The following is a 12,672-nucleotide window of genomic DNA, read 5'->3' as shown; positions in this document are numbered from 1 at the left end:
GCTTCAGAGGATGGAAAACATTTTCTTTAAGAGGCAGCAAGCTATAGTGAAAGGAATGATAACTTGGGCATAAGAATGCCTGGATCTGAATTCTGGCTCAGATGCCTAAAGCAAATTGACTTTATATAAACCCCTTACATCTTTCTTAGCCCCAGTGTTCTCATCTGTAGAATGGAAACAATGGTTCTTTTGCTAGCTCCCTCATAGGAATGTTACGGGACTCAGACATCATGAATGCCTATCAAACATTTTGTAAACTAAAGTGCTAAAGCAATGTAAGTCATGGGGCAGCTAGGTAGCACAATGGATAGAGCACTGGCCCTAGACTCAGAAGGACCTAAGTTGAAATCGCCACTCAGACATTTACTAGTTATGTTAGCCTGGGCAAGTCACTTAATCCCAAATGCCTCAAGGAAAAAACAAGTATCAGTCATCTCTATTATAAAATACAAATGCCCTTCGTGCAGCAGCCTGGAGTCATAGATTGGTGCTAGAATTGAATTTATGTGAACCTAGGTTCAAATCCCAACTCTGGCACTTAATACCTGGGTGACCATCACTGAAGTTTCTTTAATTACAGTACCTGTAACACCTAAGTCACAGGGTTGGCAAAATGCTCCAACGAGATGATGTAGGTAACATGTTCTGCAAATGCTAAAGTGCTATATAAATGCTAGTTATAATTATTGGTACTTAAGAAAGATTTTCAAAATGTCTCTTTATAAGAAGATCTTAATTGCAACCTTTATTAGCACAGTGACTTGCAAGAAATAAGCAATTAATAAATGTTTTTTGAACCCAATCTAAGTTTCTCTTGTCAGATGAGTATTTCCTCCACTTATAAGCTTCTATCAACCATTTCCACTAAAGAATTATATCAATCTATACTTCTGTCTTTGAAGTCAACAGTTTCACATGAAAATGTGAATATTTTTTTTGTCTTGCCAATGGTTATAAATTACTAATTTGTTTTTAAATGCCTTCTAATAACTCCAGGGTTAGTGAGCAGTAACATGCATCATTCCTTTGTAACTTTTCTCTCTTCCCCGAGATCACTAATAAATATAAAATATAATTACACCTGCCAACAATTCCATAATATTTCCAGCTGTTAATTCATTCAGGTTCTGTCTTTGTATTCACTACCAAGGACATAACAGAGATCAATGGGTGAAAACTACAAAGTGGCCAATTTACTGTTGATGTCAGTAATAGTTCCTAGTAATTCAATTGTCCAAAAATCAATGGGATTACCTCAAGAGCAGGAGGATTCTCTCCTGGAGGGACTGAATGACCCCTTGCAATGGTGGGGATTGTAATGGAATATTGGAGATTCCTTTTGGGAATTTGTGGGACTAGATGGCTTGCTGAGATCCTTTCTGAGTCCCTGATTTTATGAGTCTGTAGATGTTTGACTAGGTTCTTTCTCAAGAGCTGAGGAACTTCATTTATTCCTTTCTAACAAGTCTCTGCCTTATATAATAATGTCTGTGATAAAAGTTGTCAAGTTTCTAAATTGTGCTTGCAGAAAATGGACTTCAATTTGGTAAAAAACTAAAATTTTATCTGAATATACATATCCTAATTGAAATATCTATTAGACTATTTCTATATCTATCTCCTCCAAACCCACACCAAACTTCTTCAAAACATGTTTCCACATTTCTCTCCTTCAGCCATTATGATCACTGACCTGGAATTTCAGTAATAGTGACTTGAGAAAAGTCACATGTCACATCTGGCAAGAGGTAGAGTTGAGGATTTCCTATTTCATACACCAACTGTTCAGCCACAGTACCAAAAGAGACAAGGCCTCCTGTGTCAGGGGGCTTAGACAGAACAAACTGTCCATCAGGAGAACATTCCACTATGGGAAATCCTATGTTGTGCCTAAGGAGTAAACAAAGAAAATCTTTTATAATTATTTTATAATTTATTCATTTTATAATTATTTTATCATTTAGAGAGAAAAACAGAAGAAAGAACATTTTTATGCAGAATAAAATGTCAGGGTGGCGTGGTGGATAAAATTTTGGAGTTGGAATCAGAAAGACTTGGATTCAGAGCCTACCATGGACACCTTAGCTATGCAAATTGTGGACAAATCACTTAACTTCTCTATACCTCAGTTTACTCATCTATAAAGTGGGGAAAACAACACTTATAGAAACAATCTCTTGTAAGTTTGCTTTGAGTATTTATCCAAAAGACTTTGCAAACTTAAAATATTATATACATGAATATTATTGTTATTATCATACAATAAATGAAGATCAGTACTCATATTTTTGGGACCTGTGATTTCATTATTGTACATATTCCCTCCACCAAGACAGATTGCAGCTCCTCTAAACCTTATTAAATAGTATTCACAAGCATCTGTGGCCAGATTTCTGGTGATAAACCTCTCCATAATGGTCTTCAGATAACAGTCAATACCAGATTCTGAGTAAGTCTTTTTTCAGCTAGGGAAGATTCTCAGAAGCTTGTGCTGAGCTTGGTCAGTCTTAGTGACCAGTAGGCATTGGAGATGGGCTACAGTGGAAGACACTATATAGTAGTAAATCATTATTCAATACACTCTATGAAAGTGGCAGCCAAAAGCAGAAAACAGAGAGTTAGCCTCAGAGTCAGGAAGACCTGGGTTTAAGGCCTGCTCCAGTCTGACACATACTGGCTGCGTGACCTCTAACAAGTGACTTATACCTCAAACAATTCCCTAAGGCTACACTTGAAGAATAGATGCCAACCTTGATTGCCAAAAGGAGTTCTCTGCACCAATGAGATCACAAGTCTGGTCCAATTCCAGTCTTTCTAAGTCATTTTCACATTTCATGTTTTGCCATGTTTAATTATGTTGTTACTTCCTGAGCACCCTGAAAAACTGAAAGTAGTATGCTCCTGGGACCCAAGGAGAAAAATCAAATCCCAAAGGGTGAGGTTGATGGTTATCCAAAATGTGCCTCCATAGAATTCCACTGGGAGGGAAGAGGGTTAAATGTGAAGGAATCTAGTTCTTCCTTAAGTAAGAGTGAAGGGAAATCCTGGCCTGGGTTCAAATATTGAAAATCAGGGATGACAAAGTAGATGCTTGCAGCCCTCATGGAAATTAGAAAAGTCATGAAGATGGAGGCCCTGCCTTTGAACACCAAGCAGCCTAGGAGACATTGGTTTCCAGTGCCCTTTTTAAACTTTCTCCTCTAAACATCCTCTCCTCCCTTAATTTGTATGTAAACTCAGAACTTGTGGGACAGCTTTATGTTTGTACAGGAGTAATGTAAAGCAAGGGGAAGAGAGAGGCATTTAGAGGCAGATGAGTGCAAACGAATCCCCCAAGTTGGTTCATCTAAAGATATATTCTAAAATTAGCCTGAGAACATCACTGCTGGCTGATTTTTGCTGTATGTGGAATAATTCACTGTTTACTAATCATGTTATATACATGTGAAGTCCTCGAGTTTATTCTGCTTTAAAAACAAATCCTTGGTTGCTATAGAGATATTAACCAAGAATTTGTTAATTGCATGTGTGTAACAGTCATTTAAATGGGATATGAAATTTAAATGGGAAGATCTTTCCCATTCATTAACAGGCCCATGTGACCTGCCTGGGTCACATGGAAGTCTGAGTGACATGAGCCTGTGGTGGGAGGAGTTTGTTGAAAAGGTAGAAAGGGAAGGGAAGGAGTAGGAAGAGGCGGTGCTAGAGCAGAACTGAGAAGAAGTTGGTCAGACTAGTCAGAAATGGGAAAGAGTAGGTAGCAACTGTCATGCGTGGAAGAGCTTCCTGTGATTTTGTTTAAGGGAGCTGGTTTGTGGGAAGCCTGGCAGGGGGAAGCCGCGGGGCTGGTGGTGCCCTCTTCATTGTTATTGTGTGTAGAATTCTTTGTTGCTGTGATGGATTTGGCTTTCTGGTGTTTGAAGAAATGTTTTGGTTCTGTCTTCCATGTGGAGAGTTTCGTATTTCACGATTAATAATTGCACTGGCATAGGCATATTCCTGGTTGCCATAGGCGCTGTGAATATTGCCTTGGCACTGCAATATGCAATAGTTTGTTTGTTTTTTACTTTTGCAATAATAGTTCTACTGCCCCTTTAACTTAATCCTTCAATTTAATTTTGTTAATTAATTTCAATTAAACTTGTTAATAATGTTTCAATTTCAATTTAATCTTATGCAAGTAAAACATTTATCTTCCCACTAGTTTTCTTATAGTTTATTTCCGTTTGCATACTCTAAGATCTCACAACCTTGGCCTTCTGGCTATTTCTAACATACCATACTCTGTCTCCTGACTGTATCTTATCACTAGCTGTCCTCAGTCCCCCCTCACTCCCCTCTTCAATACTCAGCTCCAATCCCACCTTCTATAATAGACCTTTCTTAACCCTCCTCCCCCCACCTAGCACCTTCTCGTTGAGGTTACCTACAGTTTAAACTGTATGTATCTGTTATTTCCTCCATTAGAATGTGAGCTCCTTCAGGGTTTAGGGACTGTTTTCACCTTTCTTTGAATCCCAATATTTTGTCCCACATAGTCAACACTTAATAAATGTTCTTGACTCTATCATTTGCAAAGCAAAGTGTCAGGAGCTGGAGAACCCTACAGACATGACACAGACATACTATCAAATAATTTACAATCTAATGGCAGAAGGGGAATGCACTACGTCACCAATTCACTATAAGAGAAGAGAAAGTGTGACAACTGCAAAAGACAGGCCAGGAAAAGTGAGCCCTAGAAGAAATCTGAGTGAGTGAAGATCATATTCATGTGGGAGTTGGAGACATTGAGACTTACAGAGGTGGCACCTTTTGCAGAGTCCTACATAGAGAGGGCCTGTGATAGAGATAGCTTGGGTGATTCAGTCCAGGGATACAGGATATCAGTAAGTAGTGTGATTATGAAGTTAATGCCTTCTTGGGCAGTATTAGGAAGGGTATGACTTTCAGGAATAGGGAATGGCTAATGCATTTAGCTTTATCTGACTACATTCAGCTTTATCTAACCTCCTCTGGAGTATAGTGTGTTCATTTCTGGGAACAATGGTTTGAAGAAGGATGTTGATAATTGAGAGTTTACAAAAGAAAATGGTGAAGGGCCTTGAGTTCATGACAAATGAAGAATCATTTGCTGGAATTGAGCATCTTTAGCCTTTAGAAAAGAAGACTCAAGGAAAACATGACAGCTCTGTTTGAGTACCTAAAGGGCTATCATCTGGAAGAGATATTAGGCTTGTTTTGTATGGACCGAGAGGGCAAAACCAGGAGAAATGGGTAAAGGTTTCAAAGACAAATTTAGAGAAGACTTCAGGAAGCACTTTCTAATGATTATAGCTTCCCCAAAGGATTTCTTTGAGAGGTTGATCCTCTGACCTTGGGGATCTTTAAGCAGAGGCTGGAGAGCCACTTGTTGGGTATGTTACAGTGGAGATTCTTTCCTATATAGGTTGGACTAACTGGCTGTTGAGATCTCTTCCAACTCTCAGATTCTGTGAATCTGTCATAACATAAGAGCTAAGAGTCAGGATAGAGAAGGCCAAAAATAGAGAAAGAAAGCAGTACATGTCTTTTCAGAGAACACAAAGAGTGTAGGAGGGAGACTAGTACGAGCTGAGGTTGCTTTCACCAATAATCATGGGAATCCCCCAAAGAGCTGTTCTGAGTTCCCCTCTTTTCTCCTTCTCTATGCTGTCTCATTTGGTGATCTTACGATTAATCCATAGATTAAATTATCATCTCTATGAAGATGGTTCTCAGATCTGTCTTGTTGAGTCTTTAGTCATCTGAATCTTCATGACCCCATTTGGAGTTCTCTTGGCAAAGATACTGGAATGGTTTGTCATTTTCTTCTCCAGTTCATTTTACAGATGGGAAAACTGAGGCAAACAGGGTCATGCAGCTAGTAAACAAGGCCAGACCAGCTCACAGAAGATGAGTCTTCCTGGCTTTGGTCCTGGCACTGTATGTACTGCATTCACAAGCTCTTCTAGAATGGAAGAAGACTGAATGGTAGGGAGAGGCCTAGTTTTTGAGGGTCTCAAATGACAAAAGCAAGGAGTTTGAACTTTACCTAAACAGGGGGTTTAAGTGTGAATGGCCCATTTTACGACATCGGAATCTTCTTAAAACTGTTATGTTCATGTTATGAGATGATATTGTGGTAGGTCACCTAGGTCACCTGTACTAGTAGGATCTTTCAACCTCTTTCAGAAATAAAGACTCAAAGATGAACCAGCTGTATACTAAATTCTTGTAGCTGGTCTTATTAAGACTGAGCCTTCAGAATTTTTGTAATTATTTCTTAAAGAGAGAAGCTCTGTATCTATCTTGTGGATGTTAGACAATACCTACTTAATTGCAGTTAATTGTCCAGATAGAGGAAACAAAGTATACCATTCATAAGAAATAAGATCAAAGATACCATGAAAATTATCCCATAACTTAAGTTCTGAATTCTAGTAAATTACTCATATCATTTACTAAGTAAAATTTGCTCACAGGTCATACTGAAAGGGGTTAAGAGAATTCTGCAACAAATAACTCTGGCTGAATAGATGAAATAGCTGAATATTTTAGACCCATATAACCTAGTTTCTCCCCTGTGCTGTAACATCACATACATCTATTAACAGAGGCCTACCAGTCTGGCACCATATGCCAATCGGTGTATATTCCCCCAGTACACTGAGCGCCACATTCAATGAGATGGCCTGCAAGACTGCAACACAAACAGAAAAAGCCTGTCATTAGTCATGATAAACAAAACTTCCCAACATATGTCTTAAGTAAAAAGGAACCAAAATGAAACTATATTTAAAAAAAATTAAAATGTTCTACATCTAAATAGTAGCTTTGGTTAACTTACATAGATTATTCACTTTTTAAAAGTCAGCTAATGCTCGAGTTTGAACATTGATTGAAGGAAGGTCAATTATATTAAACCAATTATATTAACTGAAGGCCAATAAGGCAGAAAGACCATTGGACCTGGAGTTAGGAGAAATTGAGATTTGAAGCTCATCTCTACTAGCAGTGTGACCATGGGAAAGCCCTTGAATCTAAGTTTTCTCACCTATAAAATGGAAATGTTCTACTTCCACCAAGTTTTCAGGATCAAATGAAACAACATAAAGGTTTTTGTTATACATATGTGAATGTTATACATATGCTATACATATGTAAATGATTATTTTCTAGCACCTTTCCAACTACAGGTACTTAATAAATGTTTTTTGTTGAACAGATTCAAAATTTTAGATACAGAGACATAATCTGACATATCATATTTGTCATTTCCTCCAGATATACTGCAGACTTAATGCTTTTATAAATTACTCTGTGGTTAATTTTTTTTTTTTCTTAACAAATCCAGAGTAATGCCAAAAATGACGCATTACTTTCCTAAAAACCGTAATTAAGATTGGTAGGGTTTTTTGTTTTGTTTTTTTGCTTTTTTGGTTTGGAGCTATGATTTTATCTCTGTGGGGAATTCACAGTGTTGAAACTTCTTCCACTGAAGCAAACCAGAAAGCTGTCTGAAATTCCCTGCTTTAGGAGCTGCTTTAGGACACTGAGAAGTGACTATGGTCACATAGATAGCATATGGCAAAGGCATGACATGAAGCCCAATCTTTCTGGCTCCCAGGTCAGCCCACCATTCACCACCACAGTACAATCATCCAGACTTTTTGTGTTGCCTCTGTACTCTGATGACTCTGGAGGAGAGAGGCTGAGAACTTTGGGCAACTCTGCCTCACAATTATTGTGCAAGGCAAGACATCACCCTGCGATGTTCCTGTTCCTCTTCAAACTAAGGATGAAGAACAACGGATTTCACTCTATGGATTCAGCCTTAGAAATTCAGAAGGGATTCTAAAATGTTGTCTCAGGCAAGCCAACTTCTTTTTTTTACAAACGAAGGAAAAGGAGACCAGGAGAGTTTAATAACGAGACATCACCCAGTGGCAGAGTTAGCAGCGTTAGACTCCAACTCTCTTGACTACCAAGTAAATTGCTTTTCAACTGTTTTAGATTTTCTCATTACCATTATGCCCAATTAATTTTCTCAAGTACAAAGAAAAACCAAGTAATTTAAAATACTTCATAGCAAATTTCATTTTGAAGTGTCTTTAATAAAAAGAATCAGCATAGTATACCAAATATTTTACATTTGAAAAGTTTCATTAAACTATGGTTTTTGTGATTAAAAAACTGGGAAAATAGTTAAGTTAAAAGATTTACCTTCCAGCAGCAAGTAAGTCAAAGTCATTTCTGTTCCAACCAAACTATAAGGGAAAAAAATTAATGTAAAAATATAAAAAAATATTTTCAATTATATCAAGCCTTTCTGTAAATAGGATCACTACCTACGTAGGCCATCACTAGGAAAATAAAATAACTCATTATGCAAATGAAGGTAAAATTAAAGATTTTTGAAGTGACCAAATCAGAGCTTTTCATAAATACTCATATAAAATACAGTGACCAAAACTACTGATACTAGGACAAGTCAACCATTCTTTGGATAATTAATTCAAGTCAGCAATATCAGATGACTTGAAATATCACATCTCACTTCCTCCATGAACCATCCTTTAGACCTCTTCCCCAATTACCAATAATGGCTCCTCCTCAAACTACCTTATATTGACTTAATCTCTGTACAGAGTATATTGCTACAGCAGAACACAAACTCTCTGAGGGAAGCAATTATATCATTTTTGGCTTTTGTGTCTCTATAACCTTGGACAGAGCTTTGCAAAAAGAAAATACTTAATAAACATTGAATTTAATTTAACAAAATCACTTCTCAAGATCAAATTACCTACTAGAAAATGGGTCACTGCTTGATGCAATAAAATAAAAATGGAATCTTAAGACAAGAATTTTTCCTGATCTTAAAATAAGTCATAACTTTTAAAAACAGCAAATGGAAGCATATGACTAACAAATCTTGTCTTATTAATTAAGATACATCAGTATTTATATCATTACCTCTTTATTGTAGATTACAGTCAGCCTACACTGTTTGGAACCTCCTTAGACACTAGGGCCCTTTAGAGCTACTGTAGCTGAAAGATCAAACACCCTGAAGTCAATCCTGCAGATGAGCCTCTCCAATAATTTGGACTGGGTCTAGGATATTGGACCATTGCTGCACCCATGCTTGAAGCCTGTGACCCTGGACAAGTCACTTAACCTGTCTGCTTAACTTTCAACATCTGTATAATGGTAATAATAACAGTCCCTATCTTCTAGGGTTGTTGGGAGGATCAAATGAAATACTGTATATAAAGTGTTCTGGAAAACTTAACCTACTATCTACATATTAGCTATTATTAGTAGTGTTATTGTAATTAAAAAGAGGAAATTATTTTAAATGATCAACACTACTAGTAAATTGTTTAAAAGGTCTTTTTTAAAAAAGCAAGTGTTCTTAGCTAGACATTAACAATTAAAAAAACAACTTTTTAAAGAGCAGACATGTCAGCTAGAAACTATAAAGTTATATGAAAAAGGAATTCAGTTTTGTACATTTTAAAACTGCATGTAGTCCTGAATACCTGCATTCACATACATCTAAAGCTTTTTTAGTATTAAGAAAATAATTCACATGTACCAGGTTATGTGCTTATTTAAAAAAGAAAAAGGATACAAAACATTTAAATTATCAAAAAACAAACAAACAAACAAAACGAAAACTCTACATCCTGCCATGAGTTTTCCCTTGAAACCTGACTAATGTGAGACATGTCAAACTCAAATGAAACATGTTTAAAATAGGAATTCACAGAAAGCAGATCAACAGAGGGAAAATTCATGAATGTTTCACTAATGAATCAAAAACTGTTAGCGCCACCCTGTGGTCAGCCTCAAATGGGGAAAAATCTACATAAAGATGGGGAAAAACTTAACTCATTGGTCTTCCTCATACATATTTAAAAATGACTTCTCTATGCAAAAAGTTTATTTAAAAATAAAAGAGCCTTATAAGTTTTTAAATTAGTCATTAATATTAAACAAATGGCAGAGACAATTTCAAAAATGCATTTTGTTATAATAATTTCATTCAAGTTGGTCACAGAAGGTACACTTTTCTAATAAGTAACAGATATGTACTATGAAAAACTACATATGAATAGGATCACATTTAACATGCACTCAAAGTGTACTGTTTTAATGCTTTCTTTAGTTTACTCCTTAACTTGCTTGTGTAAATCCAAATGTTCACAGGTCTGCTTAAAAACACAACTGTATCCATAGTTTGTGAAAGAAGTGACCTCAGTTGTTAGATTTTTAAATTCTTTCCTTAAGTGGGTAGATTATACTGAAATCTAAGAATTATAAATGATTAAAATAAAGGTGAACTGTATGAACTGAGGCAAAGGGAGGTAAGCAAGATCAGGAGAACAACATATCCAACGTCTATTATAAATTGATAATGTAACAATGCAAATTAAAACAACACTGAAAAATAGCCAATTTCCAATTAATTATAATGGCCAATCCTGCCCCCAGGGAACAGTTGATGAAAAAGTACCTCCATTGCTTTGGTAGACATGGGAGAGACTACAGCCAGGGAGTATTGGTATAGTCCAATTTAGATGGCGTAATGTCAAAGGTATGGGATATGGAGGCAGAGAGCCTGCATTCAAATCCTGACTATTACTTGCTCCTTGAGGAATCCTTTGCAAATCACTTAACTATTTTTAGCCTCCATTTCCTCATCTATAAAATGAAGAGCTACCCTGTATGGGGTCACAACCCATAGTTTACCAAAGGGGTTACTCTGGAAAAAGTTTAAGAAGTCCTGGACTAGATGACCTCTAAGGTCCTTAGCAGCTCTAAATTTCTGCTCCCATGAGTCTTTGGTCTCCAAAAAAATGCTAACATTTAACACCAACCAACACAGGAGTAGAAATAGGGACAACTGAAATCCACAACAGATTGATTTCATGAGGGGGACCTTGAAGTTGCTGAGAAAACTGGAAAAGAATTATATCAAAAGTGCGACTGAAGCATGGGAATTATTTGGGATCCCTCTTCCTAGTATAATTTGCTTGGAGCTGGAAGCTGTCCTTATTCATCAAGAAAGTGAGGCAGATTACTGACTAGTCACTTAGTGTAGATACCAAGAGGTTATCTGATATTTAGTGTGACCATTCAGGTATACACTGCTGTATTAAACCCTAATCAAAGTTTTAATTGTAGGGTCCTCAACCACTGCCCATATACAATTATTGAGACCCCTTAGAGAAAACTGCAATGCTCAAATACAATTATGGGACCATCCTGGGAATTAACTTGTCCCCTGAGATGAGATTATTTAAAAACTGTTTACTGGGACTGGTTTATAATACTTTATGATGGCGAATAGTTCTAACTTCATGGATTTAAAAGTAATTTGTCTGGGGTGGGGGATAGAGTGAAGATAAGAGAAATAAAAGCAGGGACTTGGTAGAGCTCCCCCTACAAGACCAGCCAAATATGTCTAAAAATGACTATAAACAACTTCTGGAGCTGCAGAACCCACAGAATGACAGAGTAAAGCAAATATCTAGCCCAAGACGTCCTGGAAGGTCATCTGGAAGCATCTCTAGCACTGGGCTGGGAACAGAGCACAGTCTAGTGTGAGCCATACTAGCACACATGGGACCTAAGCAGACCTTGGGGGGGACTGAATCACTGGCACCTGTGGTGGTTTTCAAACTTCATGATCCCAAAACATCGAGGACAAATTGGAAGGTCAGTGGAAAAATCCTGTCTGACCTGTGTAACAGAGTAGAGTGGTCCAGCCATAGTCCCAGGTTGGTAGAGGGGATGAAGGAACCAGCGGCAGCCCAGCCAGGACAGTGGTAGCCCAGGCAGCAGCAGCTGGGACAGTGGCAATGGCTATTTCAGGAGTTCTATGCCCATAGATTATGGGGGGATCAAGCAGCTGCCAGTACTTCCCCCTACCTCCAATGGAAGCAGAGAACTACCCTGACAAAGAGCTCAGAAGTTAAGTAAATGGATGGGAAAATGAGCAAAAATCAGAAAAAGCATCAGACTATAGAATCTTCCTTTGGAAGGAAGGCCAAAATATACAAACAGAAGAAGACAACAAAGTGAAAGTTCCTATATCCAAAGCCTCCAAGACAAATATGGATTGGTCTCAGGCCATGAAAGAGCTCAAAAAAGATTTAGAAAATCAAGTAAGAGAAATAGAGGGGAAATTGGGAAGAAAAATGAGAGTGATGCAAGAAAATAATGAAAAATGATTTTTCATTTGCTTGCTAAAGGGAACCCCCAAAAGGCTGAAGAAAATAACACCTTAAATAATAGACTAACACAAACAACAAAAGAAATCAGAAAAGCCAATGAGGAGAAGAATGTCTTAAAAAACATAATTGGCCAGATGGAAAAAGAGGTCCAAAAGCTCACTGAAGAAAACAATTCCTTAAAGATTAGAACAGAGCAGGTGGAAGTTAATGGCTTTATGAAAAATCAAGGAATTAAAAAAAAAACCCAAAAGAATGAAAAAAATAGAACACAATGTAAAATATCTCATCGGAAAAACAACTGACCTGGAAAATAGATGCACGAGAGACAATTTTAAAATTATTGGACTACCTGAAAGCCATGATAAAAAAAATGCCAACATCATTTTTCAAGAAATTATCAAGAAAA

The 12,672-nt window shown here is 37.2% G+C and overlaps 1 protein-coding gene across 4 annotated transcripts in view; it reads right to left on the bottom strand.

The window, feature by feature from the left end:
• Positions 1-12,672, bottom strand: part of LOC140511973 (uncharacterized) — a 146,657-nt gene that overhangs the window by 87,306 nt on the left and 46,679 nt on the right. For all 4 annotated transcript variants that reach the window (XR_011969737.1, XM_072621315.1, XM_072621314.1 and 1 more), the window contains 3 exons: positions 8,245-8,288; positions 6,644-6,721; positions 1,694-1,890 (listed from right to left, as the gene is read on the bottom strand). Coding sequence is in view for 3 of the 4 variants with exons in the window: in XM_072621315.1 (XP_072477416.1) it covers positions 1,694-1,890; positions 6,644-6,721; positions 8,245-8,288 (319 nt within the window). In the remaining variant the exon portion in view is untranslated. The remainder of the gene's footprint in view (positions 1-1,693; positions 1,891-6,643; positions 6,722-8,244; positions 8,289-12,672) is intronic.

Source organism: Notamacropus eugenii, chromosome 6, assembly GCF_028372415.1.
Source record: "Notamacropus eugenii isolate mMacEug1 chromosome 6, mMacEug1.pri_v2, whole genome shotgun sequence".
NCBI lineage: Eukaryota > Metazoa > Chordata > Mammalia > Diprotodontia > Macropodidae > Notamacropus > Notamacropus eugenii.
Note: the sequence above shows the minus strand (reverse complement) of the source record. Positions and strands in the feature narration are given on the sequence as shown.